The sequence below is a fragment of the Doryrhamphus excisus genome, chromosome 21 (genome assembly GCF_030265055.1).
Source record: "Doryrhamphus excisus isolate RoL2022-K1 chromosome 21, RoL_Dexc_1.0, whole genome shotgun sequence".
Lineage (NCBI taxonomy): Eukaryota > Metazoa > Chordata > Actinopteri > Syngnathiformes > Syngnathidae > Doryrhamphus > Doryrhamphus excisus.
Window position 1 is genome coordinate 1,529,069 of NC_080486.1, and position 24,579 is coordinate 1,553,647.

Here is a 24,579-nt window from a genome sequence, read left to right on the forward strand (position 1 = left end):
CTTTAAGAAACTAAAAACAATTATTTCCCGTTAGTATGTTATATTTTCTTGGTAATCTTGGCTGTGATCTTGTTGAACAAGTTTGGTGTGGCCTCAAGCTAGTGAAAAAACACTTTGGAATAATCCTAGAGGCTCCTTTGCTTTAGTGGGATCATGAAAGGCGGGCAGCAGCGCCTCTAGCGGTGAAAAGCAGTAATTATTTGCTGGTGCAGTAAAGTAGCAGTAAGGTTTCCTCTGGAGGATTCCTGTATAGAGTTACTATTATATATTACAAATCATACAGTAGTGCTGCTGTAGTAAAACATCATCATCCAATATTTAAGAGTGGTAAAGTCCAAGCATTGCACCTGCAGCAGGAGGTGGTACTTCAAGACCCGCTGCATGGGAACCACCAGCAGATCCCTCAGAGTGAACTTTCCATAATTGGCTCGCTTGGAGCACTCCTGTAAAAAGAACAAACAGTAGGACATAATATTTCATAGTAAAAGAAAGAATATATCCTGCAATGACTCAAGTAGACACTAGAGGGCAATGTTTGACTGGTTGTTTTTTTACCTCAAGTTTCATGCGTACATCTTCTCGGTCTTTGCAGATGTTGTCCAGAGTGGCGATTGCAGTCTCCACATCACTGCAGTATTTCCCATAAATTAGCAACCTGGAATGAAACAGTCAGACCGATACTGCTTCAGCCTGAGACTTTAGGGTTAGAATTATTAGCATGCGTGTGTCGGCACCTTTCTTTGAAAGTAATAAAGATCTGGTAAAGGTTTTGGGCACTTCTGTGCTGGACTGAGTCTTGGATTTCCTGCAGTAAACATTTGTGGACTTTCACCAGGTCCTACAACACAAAACACAAAAGTCACCATACTTGCCGTTTAAACTTGTTTTCTTGCATCCTGTATCCTTCCCTGTCGGTATTGGAACAGTCTATATTAATATATTTCTATAATAAAAAATATTTGTTGTGTAACGCAAAGACTCAAAGGAAAGGCCACAATCAGACACCAAATCTACAAAATCACAGCTCAGCAATCAGTGCCAGGTGTGCTCAAGGCATTACCAATCGAAAGTAGAGTTACTGGCAATGAGAGTACTAAACAGGAAGTAAGGAAAAGCAACACAAAGACTCTAAGCCAGGGGTGTCAAACTCATGGCACGAAGGGCCGAGCCACGACAGGTTATCTTTGCAGCCGGTAAAGCAGGTGATTTCAATGATGAACCCTCGTTTGGTTGGAGGGAAGGAGCTGTCAATCAAATCACCTGCTGGAGAACCTGGTTGGAAAGAAAACCTGGAGTGTCTCGGCCCTCCATGGCATGAGTTTGACACCCCTGGACTCTAAGCAGTCCAACATTGGGTTGGTTGGGGAAAATGGCAGCAATTTTTATGACAATAAACTTGGCCTAATGTCATATTAGTAGCATGGAGTTGAAATATTAAAGAAAAATGTGGTAATAATAATAATAATAACCCAAGGATGACTTACCGGTATATTGACAAAGACTTTCTCCATCTCGGCCGAGGATAAAAAGACGGTGAGAGGCGTCATAAAGTTCTGTGGCAGAGGAGAGAGAAGAGAAAAGCAAGAGAATCAATCCCGTCCCTCCAGAATAAGAGCGGGAAAGTCATTTTGCAAGGAGGTCATTACGGCGCACGCGGCCAAGTTGCAAAGTCGCTGCCATCAGCGAAAACAAGGAGCCCTGTCTGGGTCACCACAATAATCTCCTTTTCAGCGTTTGCAATTTCATGATTTCCTCTCGGAAAAAAAATCTCCCGCACCCCCGCCTTCAACCTCCCCGCCGCCTGCAGGCAGCGGGCGAGCGCGTGCTAAATTGTAGCATCCACTTCATATTGAAAGTCATCCAGGGCCGTACTCCACGGGGAAATCAGGCTCCGGCTTTTTTCTCACTTCCAACAACGCGAGTGGAAGGAGACGAAGATGTCTGCCATTCTGCTTTTTTCCCCCTTGAAGGTCTTTTAGTGTCGGTGCTCACTAAGCTCGTTAAAACAAGACGGCTTTAAAAGATGCACTCGACGTACGATTATCGCCGATAAATCGCAGATTCGATTCGTCACGTTACGTTTGTTTGGCCTGAATGAAGCATTTTCCAGCATAAAAATGCCTAAATGAATTAAAATAGAAATATAAGGTCCATTCAAAGACATTGGGATGTGTAGTACTGCACACTGACCACTAGGTGTCAGTATTGTTACTTTAATCCCTGGAAGAAACAACATTAATTCTTCTTATGCTACCTTGTGTGGGTCTATTGTGTCTTATTTTCTCTTATGGTGGCTACTAGATTGGGTAATGGGGGGTGACTATAGGGGTGTTACTTCATGCCGAGAGGGCTCTAATGTGAAAAACTGCAACATGACTATATATACATATATATTGTGTTTATTCATACAAGGCAAAATTTTGTGTTATTAGTATCAGCATTCCCCTTTTTGTGTGTACCTTTTCTATGGAATCCAGGGTGTCTGTGAATTTCTCCTCGGTCTGCTTGATTTCCGTCAAACAGCAACCCCTGATGTCTATCTCGGCTTGTTTATGGAACACCTACACATGAACACATACAAATAAACACATACTGAATATACCATAAAACTTTCTATGAAATGGTGTGTGTGTTGCGTTCAAGTGCCATGTGAACTTTGACTGTGTGTGTCATGTGATGAAGTCACGGCCTGAAGGAGTGATGTTTAGGTGATGCAAGAAAGAGGACAGACCGGAGGAGCCAGAGCTTCCGTTTTCATCAGGTCCTCGTAGACTTCGCCGCCGTTTTCATCGTCGTACACGCAGTCATACAGGTCCTCCTCGTCCTCCACGCCATTCTCGCTGCACAGCACATGACACAGCAATCGTACATCACATACCTGTTGCCCTGATTACTGCTTTTCTTACGTTTTTTAGTCTAATTATTGCCACAAAAAACGAAGTCCGTCTCATTTAGCTTCATGACTAAGAGACGACAGAAGTAGCATGCAGGCGAGCTGAGGCGTGAGCAGACGGGCCAACCACGAGCGTTCCATGCCTCGTGGTGGAGAAGAGCATGGTGAGGTGGTGCTGACAGCCCCGAAGGCACTGGCTGCCTTCCAGTCAACACCCAGGGAACAAATGCCACAGAATGGCCTTGTTGGAGGGAGACTAATAAACGCCCCCGAGCCAAAAACGTCCAGAGCTCCATCAATAAGTCATGTAGTGTAAAATAATGACTGGACATACTCGATCAGGTCCTCCAGGTGGTTGTAGATGTCCTCGTCTTCTACACTTTCTTCTGTGGGAAAAGGCCTTGCAAACAAGGAGAGCATACTTCATTTATTCGAATGCATTCAATTTCATCTTTAACCTTAAGATAACACATCCTATGGCCGTGTCCTACATACCTGATTCCACTTTCCTGTGCGGCTAATGTGTGGGAAAGCTTGGATAGCGTGTCCATAACCTGAAATGGAAACAAGATGTCACTGGGATTTACTGGGATTATTTTTAACATAGGCTCTTCTGATGTACATCGATATTATTTTGCATGAACACTTTTCAGACAGCAACCCTGATATAACAAATAGATAAGGTAACAAAATAAAGCACTGTTCCTTCATTATATTATATATTTTTACTAATTCTAATAATGATAATCAAAAATAATAATAAATAATTGTGGAGCATACAGACATTGGTAAAGGGCCTCCACATTGCAGCAATAAAATATAATCAACAGTCATAATAATGGTGTTCTTGACAGGTAGTAATCCTCAAAAAGGACACTAGAGGGCAGCATTGCCACACTTTTCAACAGCAACGCACACTGCAGTCAACACTAGTGATCATTGACTTACTGTTACTGAGTACATTCAGGCGGGTATTGACGATACCAATCGGATACCGATACTTTTCGATAATATGTCATTTGAGAATGGATTTTAGAGCATGAAGAGCTGGTATTGGAAATATCAATATTTCAGTACCTATGTCCCCATTATACACTTTTCTCTGAAAATTATGTAACCTACACATTTCTCCTTCTATTCTTCTCCTTCAATTTTCTCCATTTCTCCTTCCAGATATATTTTTAGGGAGAAAGAAGAAGAATGAACCACAGAGAAAATCACCTGTGTGTCCTTTTGTTGCATGGTGGCAAACGACCCACAGACTGGGATTTATGGGTCATCCATCCACAGACGTGGCATGTAGATACATTGGCCCGCAGGCGTAAGCGCTCACGGATCAATACCGATCACACAACTGTCTCCCCCACCCCAACAGGAACTAATCGTGCACAAAGGAACGGCAGACGCGGAAGGTCCAGTTGCCTGCTACTACAAGATCCAACGTGCATCGAACGCAGCACTGATGGCGCTCCAGTTTCAGCTGGCAGCAGACGACGAGTCGCATCACGCCGCGGCCTTCGGCTTCAGCATCCGTGAGTCACAGATCATTCGCAACTAAAGTGACCATCTGCACTTTCTCACATGCATGTCAGCCTGGATCTGTCACTGCAGTGTAGGAATAGCGTGCATGCCAAAAACCAAGTCCACAAAGGAAACATCGGGGTTGAAAGTCCATCATCCCGTCAGCAGAGTAAAAATAAGAATAATCACTACCACTTTATTTAGTGCATGGCATGAAAACGCTGAAGGCTTAAAAATACTACGCCGCAGGGAATCCAATTGGGGTGGACTCCGTTTTAAAACTGCAAAAGGAGCATCTGTGTCGTCAATCAATATGATTAATCTTTAATCGGGCACTCGCATGCAAAAACTGCTGTGTATCAGCACCACAAAGTATACTTAGGTAACGTAACGCAGGCTTTGAAGCGAAGGGGGACTGGCCCTCATCGGCCTTTAATAAAGCCGCCCTGCCTCAGCTAACGATTTAACACCGGTGCAATTAAAGCAAGATGAAGAGTGCGTCTGTTGAGATGAAAGGGAGGTGAGATCTCAGTGTGTCCTTTCAACTTAACGTCAGAAGATGGAAGATCAACTTGATGTTAGGCAAGCACAGAGAACAGCCCACCAGCTAAGAATAGTCATATGGGTACCCTGGGTCCCCTACACAGAATAGTCATATGGGTACCCTGGGTCCCCTACACAGAATAGTCATATGGGTACCCTGGGTCCCCTACACAGAATAGTCATATGGGTACCCTAGGTCCCCTACACAGAATAGTCATATGGGTACCCTGGGTCCCCTACACAGAATAGTCATATGGGTACCCTGCGTCCCCTACACAGAATAGTCATTTAGGTACCCTAAGTCCCATACACAGCATTTGGGTACCTTAGGTCCCCCACACAGAATAGTCATATTGGTACCCTGGGTCCCCTACACAGAATAGTCATATTGGTACCTTGGGTCCCCTACACAGAATAGTCATATGGGTACCCTGGGTCCCCTACATAGAATAGTCATTTAGGTAAACTAGGTCCCCTACACAGAATAGTCATATGGGTACCCTGGGTCCCCTACACAGAATAGTCATATGGGTACCCTGGGTCCCCTACACAGAATAGTCATTTAGGTACCCTAGGTCCCCTACACAGAATAGTCATATGGGTACCCTGGGTCCCCTACACAGAATAGTCATTTAGGTACCCTGGGTCCCCTATACAGAATAGTCATATGGGTACCCTGGGTCCCCTACACAGAATAGTCATTTAGGTACCCTGGGTCCCCTAGGTCCCCTACACCAGTGGCTTCATGTCCTAAAGAAGAGACAAATGGGAAAAGCTATGATGGAGCCCAACCAGTCAAATAAACCTACTCCCTTCTGGACTGTTACGTCAATGTAACAATGGGATGCGCCTCAAAGTAACATGTGTGACACTAAAAATGGCTGACGCAAACCGAGAGGAAGGTTTCATGTTTCATGTGACTGGGAACTGACCCGGGATCAGCTGTGAGCTCACCAGGGACGGAGTCAAGCACAATAATGGAGCAGGTGTGAAAGGCCCTTCATCTCTTCGCTCGCTCAGGGTGGCTGCGCTGTTACGTAACCGCCTGATATTGCCCAACATCGTCTGTTGCCGCGTAATCCGGGCATGGTATCTGGAAATGTTTACCCTCGGGTCTGCAGGCGTTACTCGCGAAGAGGATCCTTTTTTAAGATGTGTCATGAAACGGCTATTAGGCTTCTCCAGTGTGAATGTGGAAAACAAACACGGGGACTTGGCTCTGGAAACCAACTGCGGTTTCGCTGACGCCTTAATGACTGTCAGAAGTTGAAACCCTCGCTGGGGTTTCTTTGCCCAGAAAACCCTTCGCTGTCTCGCCTTTGCAGGCCGTGTTTGATCAACGTCAGACAGCAAAGTCATCGCCATTCTCTTTGAATTACAAAGCAAGAAGCAGAAAGATCATGGAAGTTGATAAAGTATATGACTTTTATGTCACTCCGGCGACAAGTGTACCTAATTAAGTGGTGGGTTCATGTTCTGGAGGAATATACGTACATGCACACATATTACAATGTTGCGTTTGTTTTGCACATGTCTGACAGATGCAGCAGTGTGTAAGATGGAGCCAATAAAAGTCTGATGAGCTCAGAGACAGAGGCAAGCTAATGTTTGGCAATCAAAGACACGGCTCATTAAGGCCCGTAATACATAATTAGTGTGCCGGGGTGTGCAGATGTAGAGCTGATCAGGATACTCAGCACGTTTCCTCTCAGTCTTTCAGTGACAAAGCTGCACTCGACAAACACGCGTCTTTAATCGTTTCATCAATCCACAACCTTCTATCAAGCTTAAATCTTCCTTTTCCCCCCCAGACAATTTTGACAATAATTGGCTTGTTTTGGCTAATAGGCACGATTGCCTCGGGTGGTCAAAGCAAAGGTCCGAGGTGAGGACCACGCTTGGATGGGTTTGGTGTGGAGGAACTTGAATAAACACAAACTGGGTAAACAAGGACAGACATATGGGATGGAGTTATTAACGTATACAGTTGAGTGGTAGATTGTCTGATTGGTCAGCATGTTGCCATGCCCCGCCCACATCTGAAATCCTTATATAACACCATGCATCTGTCTCGTATCCGGGATTTTCATTTGGGTTCATTTGGTCAAAACGTCCAAGACTAGGTCACTGAAGTACAACCCTTGTGTTTGGCCAGAAACCAAAATGGCGGACTTGCTGTTTGGTTTGGGACATGAGATTTTTTTGTGATTTTGTGATTTTATGCCACCAAATTTCTATGGCGAAAAAATTTCCTGGAAAAACTCAGCACCACCCCGATGTAGAAGAGCAGAACAATATGAATATACGCTGATGAGGATGTTTCACCAAAATGAAACCATAGCAGCTCCAAGCTCGGAGAGCGTCATTCAATACTCCAATGATACCTCACGTTCACAAATGAATTTTCCAGAACACACTGGAACGGATCCGTCCCCGGCGGAGGCTGAAGAGACTCCAAGTCCTCGTCTAACTTCAGTTCCACGGCTCAGTCATGTGATCCGCGGCAAGGCAAATAAACAGCCAGCCTCAGGACGACATGATCCCGCCGTTTGTTGCCTCCTCGTCGCTGCAGAAGCCAGGAATTTCCATCCAGGTGAACGGCATGCAGGCTGACAACCCCCCAGGATGCATCTCCTCTCCCCAACCATCCCACCCTTGAAATCGTCCTTGCTCTCCCCGGCGTTCATACGCTCAGACACATCACACATGGCGAACACGCATTTGCACACGGAGAGACCCACGCATGTGCTTATTTTTTCCCCCGCACAGCTTGAGGCCGTGATGCACAAACACGTCCGATCTGCCAAATCTTCACCTTGCTGACAGCTGGGAGGAAAGTGTCAACAAATATGCACATGGCTTCAAACGCGTACGCGCCTCACGGTCAAGACCGTCATATGAGGACCAAAGAAGAGCAAATCTACAACTTCTGAGAAACTGGAAGTGGGTTGTTGGCGCTGTACTGTCGCTATGACCTGTAGCTATGACCTGTAGCTATGACCTGTAGCTATGACCTGTACTTATGATCTGTAGCTATGACCTGTTATCTATGACCTGTAGCTATGACCTGTAGTTATGATCTGTAGCTATGACGTGTAGCTATGACATGTAGCTATGACCTGTAGCTATGACCTGTACCTATGACGTGTAGCTATGACCTGTAGCTATAGACCTGTAGCTATGACGTGTAGCTATGACCTGTAGTTATGATCTGTACCTATGACCTGTAGCTATGACCTGTTATCTATGACCTGTAGCTATGACATGTAGCTATGACCTGTCACTATGACGTGTAGCTATTGACCTGCAGCTATGACCTGTATCTATGACGTGTAGCTATGAACTGTAGCTATGACCTGTAGCTATGACGTGTAGCTATGACGTGTAGCTATGACGTGTAGCTATGATCTGTCGCTATAGACCTGTAGCTATGACCTATGACCTGAGCTTGTCAGTAAAAACACATACAGATGATCCTGCGTTCTTCTCTCTTCGGCTTTGCCGCTTCGGTCATGAAGCCCCCAGATTGAGCTGGGCTTGTCCCACCCGTGGGACCTTCTAGATCAGGGGTCGGCAACCTTTACTATGAAAAGAGCCATTTCACCCACTTGCCCACTAAAGAAAAATAGCCTGGAGCCGCAAAACGTTGTATGTTTAAAACAACATTGGAGGGAAAAAAAAAGACGAGTTGGAGTACTCTTGCTAGTACTGGAGATAAACTTTTGTTTTTAAATGAGCTCTAATTTATTTTTTAGAATCGTCAAATAACTCATTAATAATAATTAATAACTCAAATAACTCAAAGTATTACTCATTTCCCTTCATGTTAACCTGTCAGAGAGAACTGGATAGCATCCTGTCTGCTCATTCAGTCACCAGTCAGAACTCAGTCAGGATGCATTCATGGTCTCACACAAAGTTGGATTTTTGTAAACTCATAAGAAAGACGTGCATTTTCACCACACGGGTGCTAAAAAATATTCAAGCATTGCAAAGGGAGCCGCAACAAAGAGGCTGGAGAGCCACATGCGGCTCTGGAGCCACGGGTTGCTGACCCCTGTTCTAGATCCACAAGACAGCAGAGTGTTAGTCACATTTGGACACGAGGGGAGAAGCTGCGTGATGCTTCACTAACTGAAAGCAGCTTGTTTTTTTTGGAGGAGGAGAAATAATGGTCACACTGGAGTAAATTATAAAAGTACTTGAAGTTCTTGAAGATGAAAACTGACGCACTTCCAGCCATGCTTGATGCAAACCACAAATAATAAGGAGGAGAACCTCAAGGTCACGATCCATGAGATACAATCAGAGGGAACTCTTTCCAAACTTTTCACTTCTGATGGCATTGTGCACTTTTGATAAATTCCATGTGGAGTGAACCACTGATTCATTTGACAAATATACTTGACTGAATATTACTTTATATGTTTAATAACAATTTAACAAGCATAATTTACAGTATATGTACACCCAAATCAAATAGTTTCCTCGTCCAGTTTGGTTTGTTCCATGCCTCCAAACACTGTCTACAAATAGCCATCCCGTGGTATCTGCGTGGGATAATTGCGTGTGCATCAGTAAGATTACCCTAAGGATGCCCCGTTATGATCATGAACAATTAACTCGGCACTGCGCTACATCTCGCCGCAATTTCCGCACTTTTAGTCATGCAGCTGTGCACAATTCTCAGTCACTTGAATAATTTCATGTCAGAGGAACCGCAAACGCATTACAAAACACACAAAATTGTGTATTCATAGTTTTAATGTCAGGGAAAGGAGCCAAGGGCCCAGAACTCCAGGATGAAACCAGATCCCTTGGATTTTTGCTTTAAGCGCTTTCTTAATTGCCTTTACAAGAACAACTTAGTTAAGTGTCGGGCTGAGCCAGTGGAAGTGGAACTGCAGAGAACAGCTGGGTCCCCCTATCGACGTGACGCATCATTGGCTTTTAAGCCAAGATGATCATCAGGAATTCATGGATCGACACAGAAACCTAACCCAAAACTCTGAAACTCCGTCTCGGGATTCAAACATCCAAAGTTACAACGCAAGAGTCATCATTTTAAGATGATGCTGATCACTGAAGCAGAGTCAAACCGATGTCAAGCAGCCAGGATGTATCCTTCCATTTAGATGACATTGAAAACATCATCTAAGATTATTTCTTTTGGGGGGGTAGGATTAGAATGAGGAGTTATATTCATGGAAAAATGTATTTTGTTTGACATCCGCTTTTCCCAGGACATACGGTATCCTGCTTACACAATTTACATGTATTTATTTAGTTCTTAGAAAGTGATGGAAATATCTTGTTTTTCATTGGGCCGTTAGGCAGTATTAGGGCTCTCTGCTGCATGTGACGCGATCCCTGAAACCCAATCGTGTGCAAAAAAGCAGTAATAAGCCAAAGACAAAGCAAAACATACGTACAAAGTTAATCATTTGATGTTTTTTGATTTAAAGTCTGGTAAAATTAGAAAAATTAGGGACCTGATGCACAATGGTGGGTAAAATTCCTAAGTGATTGCAAGCTAAAAATACTCATCAAGTGTTTCCTGTGTCGTTTCATATTTTGAATCAATTTCGTGATGGTTTTTGAACATTTGCCATTTGTAATTTGTGTCTGTGGTTTATAATATAACAGTTTTATAGTGCTAGGTGAGTGTCCTGGTGTTTGGTGGTCAAAATATGGTAACGCTATACATGGTACAGCGCTATCATACGTACTAAACACAAACACAAAGCATCCAAGTGTTCTTCTTAAGAGGATACCTTACTTACAAATGGAATATTTGTCATAATTAGACCATAGAAAACCTGTGTCAAACCCTCTAAATATGTTTTTTAACATTATTACAGCATTCTAGACATGAAATAAAAACCCCTTTCCACTCCTATTACCCCAAACATTCAACACAATCATGGAAAATAAGGCATAAATTAGACATTATTTGGAATGAATTGTAAAAATCAGTTTGGGAAAGCATTGCGACACAATATGAGATGAGCATTACTGTGTAGGAGGATGATTACATTCTCCCACCCGTTGAATGACAGGGCATCCACCTACTCCACCTCCAACTCTGGGAAGCAACACAGAGACGATGAAAAAAAGCGTAGTAAGAAGCTTTGAGCATCTGGGAAATGAATCACACAGTCCACATACAATGCAAAGCTCCTCAAATGCTTTATGTTGCAGAAAAACATCCCTGATATCAATGGAAATATCATAAATACTCCAATGGAATCCCATTCGCTGCTGCCGGCTTTAAAAGGAGTCATGGCAGCCGCTGCCTCCGGCACCTCATCAACGTCTCAGAGGAAGCTTTTAACGTGGAAACAGATTACTGAAAAGGAACCCCCACTTCATTTCCTGTCGTTTATTAATAATTAATGTAAGATAGGCACAATACCAATATCGTTATGGCACAATCTGTCTCTTTTCAAACTGCTGTCGTCTAATCAACACCTTTTGCTTCTTCACAAATGAACACTGTTTTCCAAAATAAGACAAATACGAGCAAGATGCTAAAACGCCGCATGTTCCTCCTGAGGTTTGATATCAGATTAGAAGCACTGAAGCGCATAACCAGCGTTCCGTCATGTTCCGCCTGACAGGTTTGGGCTTTCCTTGGTTTTCACAAAGGTAAATGATGCGCTCTTGTTTTGGTTCTCTTGTTCCCGTTTGGCGCCCTGTGCAGCTGCTTTTAGTTCGCTTGAAAGTGCGTGCAGCGCTACCCGTTTCTTTGTTATTAAATCTACTATTTAGGGGATCTTCATAACACACAAAGAAAAATGTAAATCTTTACAGTACAACACCAATATCTCATCTAAAAGTGCATCAGAGTGATACATCATAATATTGCATATAAGGCAACCCAATATGAATACAAATGACAATAGTTTCTACTATTGAAAGCTTGTATGCTGTCATTGGCGTCCATTAATCATAACCAATAAGCCCTTCTATTCTGTCTCATGTAGTTACACAACGTAGACATCCTCCCCAGGCCAAAGAAGTGAGGAAGACGAGTTTGCAGACCTCTTTTGTGGTCTTTGATCCTGTCCACGGTGGCCGAGCTCCCTCACGTGCACACGGCTGGCCCAGACCCAGAGGTGGCCTATAAATACCCGCCATGTATCCTCCTCTACAACAACACTGGAAAATGTTGCCTTCTCACCGACCGATTCGCCCTTAGCCTCATTCTGTGTCTGCTAAGTGGATTTTGTAAGCCACACGGACCGGCCACATACTGCATAATAAAGCAGCATTTTGTCACAAAATATGTTGACTTTTTCTTGTATCCCTGAGCTTTCTGGCTCAATGCACTTTTTTCCTGCACTTTGACATGATGTACTCAGTAGGGGGCTTCCTTTGAACTACGCTTGTATGTACAGCCAACACACACACACACACACACACACACACACACACACACATTGAGGGTTTGGCTGGAATGCCAATGTACCTAGTCATTGTGAGACTCCAAATACAACTTTCTTTGGTTCTATTGTGGCTTATAAGATATGCCTTTATTCATCATTTTCAAAACAACAAACTTGTGTCGTAATGTAACGTTAACCCCCGATGACATCACAGACACAATTAGCAAGCCAATTGGATGTTAACCAAGTCGTTTTGTGATGAAAATAATAACACAATTGTACTCAGGCAGTGTATCACGCAGCAAGAATGCCGCCATATTGTACGCTAACCAGGAAGTGTATACAAACCGAGGCCATAATGCTGCCCTAAATTGCAAATTGCTAACCAAGGCGTACGCTAACCGAGGTTCCACTGTATATTTACCAAGGGTGCTATCGGCGCTATCGGTATCTGCTCCAAATGTCACTATTTTTACCCTTTATGACAGGTCGGTCTGTTGCCGGGACAGTTAAAGATGTTATGATCATCTGGAAATTATTATTTCTATTTCCATGGCTACCGATGGGAAACATTTCTAAAGGCAAACAAATTGTTCCGTAACCGCTTTAACAGCGCAGGTTCTACAGTGTGTGATCTTAGGTCAGGAAGAAGAGGACTTTGATCAGGAGACATCTTGCAGTATTAAGTGACTCTTCTGCATGTGAGATATATATTCATCTGACATTTTAATGAGCACACTCCTCCACCGCAGGGTGAAATAACCTTTCATTTGTTTATTGTCTTTGCTCACCGAAATAAAAATCGTAGAAAAAGGAGACCTTGTGAACCGCCCTCGCAGAGGCCTCCTCCGCGCCATCAGGTGACGGTAAGACAAAACAGCTCAAACGCGCGTCCGCGATCATCAAAGGCGCTCCCTCTGACACCCTGCAACAATCCGAAACAATTCAGCGCTGCAGCTGGTGGGCGAGGAGGCTCATTGGCCCTCAGCTTGTGTGTGTGTGCATGCGTGCACGTGCGCGGGTTTGCACATTTGTGCGTGCGTTCACGCTTGAAGAGCGCCAGCAGAAGTGTGACTCAAGTAGATGCAAGCGTCCTACAGTCAGTAAGCAGGAGTCCATGAATTATCCACAGGGCTTTGAGCACAGAAACTTTGCTTTACAGCTTCTTCTGTCAAATTCTTTAAACTTCAATGCAAAATGGAAAACCCTTGTAGGCGGAATGTAAAAGGCTCTTACACCGGGACAAATCCAGGAAGCAAGCGCAGCATGAACTGGTGTCAGAGCATTATTCCGAAACCTTCTTTAGCGGACAACTAAGGTAGGGTCAACAGAAATGAAATTAGAGAACTAATCCAAGATCGATGAAGCAAGTTCAGTAGTGATTTTGTGTGAACGTTGAGGCTGAACTGATGAAACGTATTCACCCACTGTGGATTGAACCAACAACCATCCAGTGGGGCAACAACTGAGCCATGCCACCGTGCAAATACTGAAGAGAATATTGCACGTAAATGCTATATGTAAAATGAATATCCACCAATAGGGGCCTTTCATTTTCCATGCGAAAACAGAAATTTACAAAAATGTTTGATTGTTTAAAAAAGTCCTGATAGCCTGAATAACCTGAACATTTTAGCACAGTTACATATAAAATACATTGAACCATGACACAAGGACTGTGGATCGAACCAGCAAGTTTGGGAAGTGACCAATCTACCACCTGTGCCATGTCATAAGTGGAATGTTACAAGGATGGGAATTGAACGCTAAGGTGTAATTCATTGCAGTGAGATGGAGGACAGAACCAGCAACCATCACGTTGGAAGACAACCACACGTCTGAGCCGTGTCACCCTGTAAAATAAGCAGAATGCTGCCGAAACGGAATCTTTCACCAGTAGGGGGCGGAAAATAAAATTTGTGGGGGGGGTATTGAATGGAAAGTCAGACAAGCCCCCCTCCCAAAGTATCCATTCACACACAAGACATGTGATATCCAGACACACAATTTGTCTACAGAGAGAACAGCTGAAGGGCAATGATGGGGGGGGAGGAGCTATTTGGAGAGGGGGGGTGTTGCTCCTTTAGTGGATTTCCACTGTTGTATCGCAGTTACCTGAGGAGAGCGCGACTAATCAATAAAGCCCATTCGGCTCTTGCGTTCCACTACCCCCACCCCTACCCCCACCCCAAAAGCCCACGCAAGCAAGGGAAAAACAGCTAAGGAATATGATATCATTTTTATTTGTATTTATTAGATTACATTTTACCATCTTTGGTTTGGTCCAAATGTCTTTCCAAAAAGAAAGACCCATCCCCAACGGTTCCACAAGAGGTACTAGGATTTGACACAAAAGGTGTCTCATAATGTGTCATTTTGAGGCAGCACATGAGCTAATATTTTCCAAGAAGTCGCCAAGCGTCCATCATGTGACACTTAGTGTGGAAACGTCCTGTCAGCAGGCTGCAATGAGCCGTGTTGAGTCAGGAATGACCGGCAAGTGAGATCACTCACGCTACAAGCAAGGGGATTCCGAGGCGTTCAACGTGGTTCTTGGGCACTCTCTCTGCTGTGTGTGCCCACCGGAGCCAAGATTGTCCTCTCCCTGTGGAACCCCGGGAGCTCCGAGCCCTGCACGAGTCTTAAAACCAGATGTACAAAGCAGATGTTCTTTCATCGAGGCAAAACAACCGCAGACAGACTCCACGCACGTGACCGACTTTTCTAACATCGCCGCTTTTAATGAGTGCGCTCGCCATCCAAAAGCTTTTGCTTCCTTTTGAGGCTCGTCCTGTCATCTTCAGACTTCATCGGGGGATTGCTCTTTTTAAGGCAAAGACGCAGAGTGCAAAGGACGTCCGCCATCAGAACACGGCAACAAACAAGGGACGGTTGATATTTTATTCACTGGGAGTCTATTTTTAAAACACAGGTGAGTGGCAGCTTAGCCCATTCCCTCCGCTCCCTGCTCCATTAACTCCTGCCGAGGCAGCCAAGCGAGCATTACGCTTGCCGGCTCGCCGTCTAATTCCAGGGATGTAAAATTGACTCAGGGCAACATAGGAGTCACTCAAGAGAGTCATCACAAGTGCTCCACCCGAGCCAAGTCGACTCACCAAAGTGAAATTAGACATGAAAAAGTATTTTTCATTGAGTTCGTGTCAGCTATGTCACATGAACGGATGTAAAAGCTTTCAGTTAGAAGATTTAGGATCTTCTCCTGGTAGACATCCATAGTCTCAAAGCACTTTCGGAGAGAAGAGGCGGAAAGGAATGCTCAGATTGATGCAAAAGCATCAATGTAATGCTTTCCGGATACATCTTGTGTCTTTGTTACAAAGTGGATGACAAACTGGTGTCTGTTCATCGTAGGAAGCTTGTGGTAAATCTGGTCAGTAGTTTGTGATGTGCAAACCACTTTAAAATTCATAGTAGAAACTACATGTGTCCAAGCTGAACTTAGATATTTACTAAGGATGGAACCAGCAATCGACCAACCTGATGAGCCAGAAGCTTCTTGTAATGTTAAATGTGGATTGAATTTTCAATGACATTGAAGTTGGCCATTCATTTTCCATAGGAAAACACAGAATTAGGGAAAATGTGGGCGTTTCCGGTAGTCCCGATAGATGGTCTACATGTCTTGAATGAGCTAAATAATTTGGTGTTGGATCGGTGGAATGTAAAACTGCAGAATGATTGCTTAAATGTTGAAATGAATTACATTCAGGATCGAACCAGCAACCACAGAGTCAGGAGATGCACTACAAAGTGCTGTCATCCCTGATTTCATGTTTCCAATTAACGTATACCGACTTTCCACAGCAGTGCTTGTACATGAGTTCATATTGTGCACCCTTCACAATAAAGCGCCTAAGTCTACTAAAAAAATCCTCTGTTGCATTATTCAGCGCATCAGCTTGATTCCCCTGCAAACAAAACTACCGCTTTAAGAAAATAAACAGCAATCTACAGTCAAAGTGTTTTGATTGAACACAAGCCTTGATTCACTCAGCGATTCAATTAAACTCAGCATGGCGGCGACTTAAGAAGCTAAGCCAGAACAACAAATGGATGCAAGAACTAATGGCGTCTGTTCTGCTACTGAACGCTATTCGTTTCAGAAGCAGTGCGACCACAGCTTCTGTATGGCGCCACTTTCATTATGAAACATTGACAGGGATGCTTTTTAGCCAATGATACCGCATTTTTACGAATGCATTGTTTATAAGTTCTGTGTCCCGTTTGACTGATTTAATGATGCAATGGATGCAACATTTGGGTCCACCTGCCTTGACGAACAAAGCATATCAGTCATTCCAATGTTTCTAAACCATTAAATTACCCGATAACAAAATGCAAAAATAAAATAAAAATGTAAACAAATGTAATTTAAATGTCATGGAGTTGACAGGAAAGCTATTTGTACTGTTCCTGCCCGTTCCTCGGGCGTCTGACGCACTACTCAATTATCACAGCAAGGCGTCATGAAAATGACGAGAAATGGGAACCAACCACGGCTTACGAAAGAGGTCACTTCCTTCGGCGCCTTGTAAGTTAAACCTTGGGTAAGTCAGATCTCATAGCTACTGCACAAAGGACACACGAAGGACACACAATGCAGGAATAAAAACACAAAATAGAAGAATAAAACACTGCGTCTTAGTTATTACTGTCGCTTTCATAGGACTCAAGGATGCTACAGCAACCTGACAAGCATGATGTACAAATAGGAGAGCAGAGTTTGCTGATGTTTTCTTCCAGCGTTTCTTCTACCATCCTTCTCGTGAATAAAAATACTAAACTTATTCCTCTTTGATGGGACAAAGCCTAAATTAGCACCATTTTTATGAATAACGGCCAAGTGTGTGTCGTGTTTAACCCCCCGTGCCTCTGTCGAACAAAATCTACTGCACACTGGATGACGCGCAGCAGCTTCCATCCATTCCGGGCGCAAGGATTTCTAATTAAACCTCCTGGGGACATCCCGAGGTCAGCGGGATGCTTGTCAAAGAACTGCAGGCGCTCTTGCGGCTCTCCACACCGAGCACGGAGTCAGCGTCTTATCAAAAGTAATGAACCCTCATCCAGACTTTTTAACCCCCCCCTAAAGACGGCATGCTGAGACAATTTCAGCCTAATGAGAGGAAACGATTAAAGTGCTGTGTCATGCTGCCGCTGACTTCAGCCTTAACTTAAAGGCTTGCAACGAGTGGATTGCTCACACACTTTTAGGACACGTTTGGAGTTGCAGAGGAAGAATAAGCTCACAGACGGTGGAACGTTAACTTAGGAGAACGAAAACCAAAAGTGTCACAACAAATCGCTCATTTTATGTCCAAAATGCGGAACATGGGCTAATTTTGGGTTTGATAAACCGGAGACTCAAAACGTCTTTGAACACAGCACCATCCAATATGCTGACTGCGTTTGCCTTACCTTTCCAAAGTCCCTGACGTCAAACAGGTCAAAGGCCTCAAACAGCTCGCTCTTCCTCATGCCGAAAGCGTCGCTGCAAGCTGCCAGGAAAGTCCTAATGTTCTTCAGGCAAAGGAACTACCAAGAAGAGAAACATCAGGTAAAATATCGTCAGACAATAGCTTTTTACATTGCAAAAGAGCTAAATGAGGAATAGATATGAATATGTTTTATGCTGAATGTAACTCGGACGTCAAATGACTCTACCAATTGAGGGCAACACCATTTATTTTCAATGGGAAAGTTATATTGTGATGCATGATGTTCCTCATTAGAACCAAAGCAGGGGTGCAGGCAGGGAAGAGAAGGCGAAGTTAGCCAACATGCGCTACGCTATCTCTGACATGTGGCTGCTCTCCTTCCTGTAATTGAAACAGGATGGAACCGAGGCGCACGCTGACGAAAGCACTTTTTTTTTTCAGGAAGCGACGTTTCTGCCACATCATGATCCGCCCACACTCGTGGGACCGGGCTATGCTGATGACCTCATCGGGACACGTGCATATGTGCATTGCACCACATGCATATTAGCCTGAATTATAAAGAAACCTTTGCTTGTTCCCAATACTTAGTTTGGTGGAGTTTCAGAACTATGTGCAGATTTTATTATGATATATTAAATATATAAACACCAGTAGTAAATATTCTGCAACATGTTTTTCGTTATTTAAAGACAAACCTGATTTTTTTCCACATTCGTTCATCATTTTTTCCTGAAAAGTTTCATTAATTCAATTAAATAAATAGAAATGATGGTGCAATGCAGGGGACAGAGACCAAATAAAAAACCCAAATAAATGAATACAGGGAAAAAATTTAATAAAACAATAAATAAACCAAAATTTAAAAATATAAAATACAAATTAAATAAAATTTATTAAATTAAATAGTAGTGACCATTGGACATCATTTTTGACGTTTTTTTAAAGTAAATCACACATTTACTGGTCAGTATTTACTGTACTGTACATTTACTGTACAGTATTCTCTTCGTTTCTCATTATCCTCTTAATGAACAAGCCTGTATTAACATGGCAGGACCTTTTAAAAAGAGAGCATCCCTTTTCATTTGCAGCATCCATATCCTCCAGGACCGTGCAGATAAAGAATTCAACTATGAGAGGATGATTTATTCATTGACGTCTCTAAAAACAAAACGCTGGAGGGGGAGAGAGCAAAGCTGCAGGACCTATTCTGTTATTCACAGCACACCTGCATTCACACACAAACAAGAGCATGATGGGAATTGTCTGAATGGGGCATAAAATGGGAATACACTCCTCCACTCCGACTGAATGAGCTTCTCTTCACGGGATACGGAGCAGCCCCCCCCCGCCTGTCAATTCCCGATAAGACGCAAAGGAAGAGTACAAGTCGGATGCGAGTGAATATTATACAATGTTTACATTTAGTACTTCACTACTCTTTATCATACAAGCACGTCTTGCCGTCTCTGGAGAGGCGCTCGGGATTCAGTACTGTATGTTATGTAAGGAGAGCAGCACGGCAGCGACAATGAGCTGAGGACAGCTGAGGGGAAAGCAAAAAGAAACTTTTACCACATGGTTTCGTGGTTGGAGCATATGAAAGCTGTTTAGGACCTTCCGAATGGAGTTTAACATTATTAGAGCCTTTAGACATGAAATAACACCCCTATAGTCACCTTTGCACTCATATTACCAAATATAGTAGAGAAAATAAGACATTTAGGATATAAAGTCCCCCTGTGGAAGGTTTTTTGTCATAATTATATAAGAGACAAAACAAAAAAGTTGGAATTTTTGAAACATTTGGTTGGGAAAAAGTTATAAAATTGTGAAAATATGTAAGTGTTAAATTTGTTCTGTTGGGTTATTATCAGTTGGAGAATGCAAAGACAAAAACTGAGCTTACTAAGAGGAGCACGGCTCGCCAAGGCTAACACAACAAAGTCCTAAGCAAAGTAGAAGTCCAGAACGCCATAAACTCACCGTTGAAATCACTTCCGATAATCCCACGCAATCGTAATGGGCCGCCATTGCTGGGCTTCAAAAACCTGCTGATTGATGATGATAAGAAATATCATACCGTATAACTTCCTCTGCACTCAAGCTAGGGAAGTGAAAAGTCTTTTTTTCCATCAGATTGGATAGATTGCAGGAATCACATATAACAGCTCACAGCTTTTGGAAACACACCTTCTGGACAGTTGTGGCAACTCCAGACCAAATGATGACAATTTGGTGAAAAGTGGAAAATGTATTTTCACCTAATTCTTACCAGAAGCAGCTGGGAGCATCCTTCCTACTCCCTTCTTCTAAAATAATTGCCAATAAGGACTCCTGGGCTTCAAACAAGCATCACAACAAAGGATGAGAACAGTCCCAGCAACTGAATTAGCTCTTTGAACTGGTTCCTTCATCGTGAAATTCGTTTAAGGAATTGTGCTCATCATTCATAATCCTTATGTGATACATGAACACATATGTCTTTCTCTTGTCTGTGCATTCTAAAGATACAATAAGAGATAAAAAGAGACAACTCATGACTGCAGGTAATGTCGCCCACGTATTGCGCCAATAAAAAGGCTAATGTGACGTTCATATAGCCAAGCTATAGCAATATTGTTATTATTATTAACATTGGGACACTGTTATCGACACACTGACTCTTCGCTAGAACACACCGGCTAGCTACGAGCTTCACCAACGCCGCACTCACAACGCCTCAGACCACAACTAAAGATGATACTGTATATTAATCATAGTGGGAAGTGAGCATATTGCATGGGGGAAACATTCCCAAGTAAATATTGTCCGTGATTTCCTATTAAGCATGGAAATATAACGGAACGTGTGCGCTACAAATAGTTTCCCCAGGGAAACACGTAGTTGTGTTACATTCTACTTTTGGACAATTAGCAACACGTACATCATGAGGATGTGCAAGCGGATCTAATGAAGCTGATTTTTTCTTTTATTGCACTAAATAACAAGCTGTGCTGTTTAGCAATTATTTATTAGCGCTCATCAAGCTTCATGGAGTGAGAGAGACAAGCAGCTCTGACCGCCTTCAGTCGTGCGGAGAGCAGCGAGCGTAAAAGAACTGGATTTCATTACGCTCTACAATCCGCGCGGGGGCCATAAAAAGGCTTGAGCTTGTTGCTATGGAGCTTGGACTCGTGTGAAGGAATACATAAGCAGAAAGGGGATACATATTGAGGACACAAAGCACTGACACACATCAGAAAGAGCAGCAGTAGGACTACTTGACTCTCAGGCCCCCTTGTTGCTTCTTATTCCAGATGTCATTAAAAGGAGGAGTGGGATTTCACGCTATTTACATCACTTTTTATACGTTTTGCGTCTTTTCCTTCAACAGATTGAGTGTGTTTTTGCAACTCAATCTGATATGATTTTCCCTGAGGGAATATTTGCAGGTTTTATTTTTTAAAAAACACATAAATAACAACTGACGGTACAGCGCTACCTCCGATTTCATTAGGAACACATTCCGAAAACCAAACCGTACAAAAATGTTATTTCCATAAATTTTTCCCATTAAATGATTATATAAATCTAATAATAAAAATATACAGTTTACGTATAACAACATAAGATAATAATATATATATAAAAATAGCAACGGTTGCAAAATGTCCAACAAAAAAATATGAAATAATATGATTATGTCAATATAGTATAGTATAGCATATATAAATAAAAAATAATTCTGTTCCAGACACCCACAAATATAAGCAAAAATATACTTTTTATAGAGAATAACTTTTTACCAATGCAGAATTGCAAATAAATTAAATAAAATGACAAAATATGTTTTATATTTATTGTTATTCCACATACAAAAGATATTTTATAATTAATGTAAAATATGCACGAGTAAAGAATAATATAGATTAAATTAATTCAAATAAAAACAAAGCTAAATAAAATATTTTAAAAAATACACACATTAGAGAAAAATAATACAATAATAATATCCATATAATACAAATAAAATCATCACACATATTAAATAAATTTTTGGAGAACAACTATAGTTGTACATACAGAAACCACAAATACTTCTAAATGAGGAATGCAGGCTTCCCGTACATCCTGGCGAGATGGAATTCTCCTTTTTAGCTTGTCATCATCAAACTGCCGCCACTTGCAACTTTCTTTGGCCCCATGGCAGGTTATTTTGTCGGCCTGAATAAAAAATGTGCACCCGATTTGGTGTAAGGACACAGGACGAGGCAAAAACGGCCAGAAACTGAGACAGTGTACAAAAAGCGAGGCAAAGGTTTGACTGTCTTCTACATCACAACATCACAATCCCATCTGGGTGGAAGTCACAGGAAATGAGATTTGCTGCGTCAATGAAAACGACTCTTATCTTCCAGTCTTGTGCATGCAGCGGCGCGTGAAAACATCACCAACTTTTCATGACGCCGACAAAGTCAAACGTGATGCTAGGCAAGCCGGCTGGAATTGAAAGAAAAGGATGGCAGGGAGTCGTTCCCGTCTCCTTTTTCCACATCACATCTTATCAAGTTTCCTCTTTCTTTTTCCACTCACGTTGGGACTCTCACTGTTTGGCTAAAAGAGGCCACAAGAAGGCCTCGCTTTGAAACGGCTCTGCTTGGTGTGTGAGTACTGTAGCTTTACCACGCCACGTGCATAAAAAAGGCATACAAAGTGGGTAGTTCACCCATCATAAACTATCATTCTTCCACATGCAGAGGCTCTTTGATCAATGCCGATATCAAATATACAAGAGCACCATCAGCACCTGCAGGGGACAGCATCCTGCATTGTACTGTTTTCCAGCCCCGCAACTGCGGATCAATCAGGCAATTCAACAGATCATTTTTAACAGCGGAGTGACTTTTCCAGCTGTTGAATCGATAGGACAAACTGAAAGCCTGTTTCATCTCTCACCGCCCCGCCCCCCCTTCCCCACGTACAGCCCAGACACGGATGGTGTCCGTCATCTTCCCATTAAACTCTTCCATCACGCGCACGTGCCAGACGCTGTGAAAGCAAACCGGACTTCGTACTTCTTTCTAAAGTGAAGCACGCGACCTCCCCCCATATCGCCAATAAGCCATTTTCCATCAAAACCCAGTTTTAACCCCGGTGACCCCGCACATAGACACAAAGACCAACCCCCCCGGGTAAGGGAATTGAATTAGTGTTGTTATGTATACTGACATACGTATAACCTGAGCTTTGGCTGTAGTATGCTTATATTACATTAGCTGAAAAATTATATCATACAATTATTACAACTTTAAATATATACGTTTATCTTGGATGACTAACTTTTGTTGTTCAATATGAAAATGAAATGAATGATATATGAGCATAAATATAGGTTGTTATCATGTGGATTCTTGCCTGCTGAAATGTCTTGGCATTTATTTCCTGCTAAAAAAAAAAAAAAGCAGGGCGGTTATTATTAGCTTTTATGTTGGGAAGTCACTTAAGATGATGATGCCAGTATCGATTTCCTCCAATGGATATTACCCTAACCATCCATGCTGTGTAACATAATATTCATTACAGGCACGCTCAGCATCCCCGATAATAAAATCCACAAAGCCACCTTCCATATCTGAATGCGCACAGCCTTTGCAGCATTGTTGCCTTGGCGACGGAGTGAAAGTTCAGTCCTGGTGTATACGTGCACCCGTGCAACGCTACATTATCTTGTCTTGGCCGGGAACTACATGCGAGTCACTATGCGTGGGGCGGCGCGTGTGCACGCATGACATTGAGGTGACACTGCGGAACAAACCGGTGGGACTGAACTGAGCTGCACTGGAATAGCAAAACACGGAAGCATGGCATGCGCGGCTGCGGCAGCGTCATGCTTGCAGAAACCCACACAGGCTGCATTGTAAAAGCATATCAATTTATCAATATGCGCATCTTTGCTATTCAATTCATAAGAGAAGGAGACCAAGACACAAGGAAGGGGCAATGTTTGCACCAACAAGGACACAAACCCTCCAATGGTTGCTTCATTGGAACTTTGACTTGTTTTTACATTTGTGCGACTGTTAAGAGTATAAAATTGCATGTGCAGTAAATTATATTTACCTCCTACGCACATCTAAATTACGTAGCTGCAAAAAAAAAAAAGAGCAGTTCCCTGCCCCCGTGTGACCTGACATCTCCGGTAGAACCCAAAGGAAAAAAAACATTCATCACCATCAAACCTCCGTCTCTCCTTTTCTAACGTTTGTGCGTGAAAGTGACGGGGCGAGACTTTGAAGCCTCACGAAGGCGAACATTTCTCCTCAGTGTCTTTTGAAATATACACACTTGCATGGGTCATATAGTCGCATTTGAGAGGCTGAAAAAGTAAAATATTGAAGTTTTGAAATAGCAAAATAGTTGCAGATTCATAATTGAACTGCTCCAATTATTAAACTTCTGTTCAATAACTGTGCAATAAACCATGCAATAAACAGTGCAATAACCATGCTAGATGGTGTACATATATATACTACATTATGATTTGTATTACCCTGTTTTTGCACTTCACTTTGTGTGTTTTGTACTATACTCCTGTGTGCTACTGTACTTGTGTCCCACAAACAAAAAAGGCATATCTTATCTTACCTAATTTTATTCATCATTTTGAGCATTTATAATAAATTCATGAAGGCATCTTATACTGCATCTCTGCCGCTGGTTGAAATGAGACCACACTCTTGCATGGATGCCATGTTCTTCTCGCTGTCACACCAAAAATGAAGATCAGGCC

The 24,579-nt window shown here is 42.7% G+C and overlaps 1 protein-coding gene across 2 annotated transcripts in view; it reads right to left on the reverse strand.

The window, feature by feature from the left end:
• LOC131108802 (guanine nucleotide exchange factor VAV3) overlaps window positions 1–24,579 on the reverse strand; it is a 50,283-nt gene that overhangs the window by 21,727 nt on the left and 3,977 nt on the right. For both annotated transcript variants that reach the window (XM_058060136.1, XM_058060137.1), the window contains exons 2-10: window positions 17,785–17,901; window positions 3,389–3,447; window positions 3,228–3,293; window positions 2,732–2,840; window positions 2,460–2,561; window positions 1,485–1,553; window positions 735–838; window positions 556–655; window positions 348–443 (exon numbers count right to left, since the gene is read on the reverse strand). In XM_058060136.1, coding sequence (XP_057916119.1) covers window positions 348–443; window positions 556–655; window positions 735–838; window positions 1,485–1,553; window positions 2,460–2,561; window positions 2,732–2,840; window positions 3,228–3,293; window positions 3,389–3,447; window positions 17,785–17,901 — 822 coding nt within the window. The remainder of the gene's footprint in view (window positions 1–347; window positions 444–555; window positions 656–734; window positions 839–1,484; window positions 1,554–2,459; window positions 2,562–2,731; window positions 2,841–3,227; window positions 3,294–3,388; window positions 3,448–17,784; window positions 17,902–24,579) is intronic.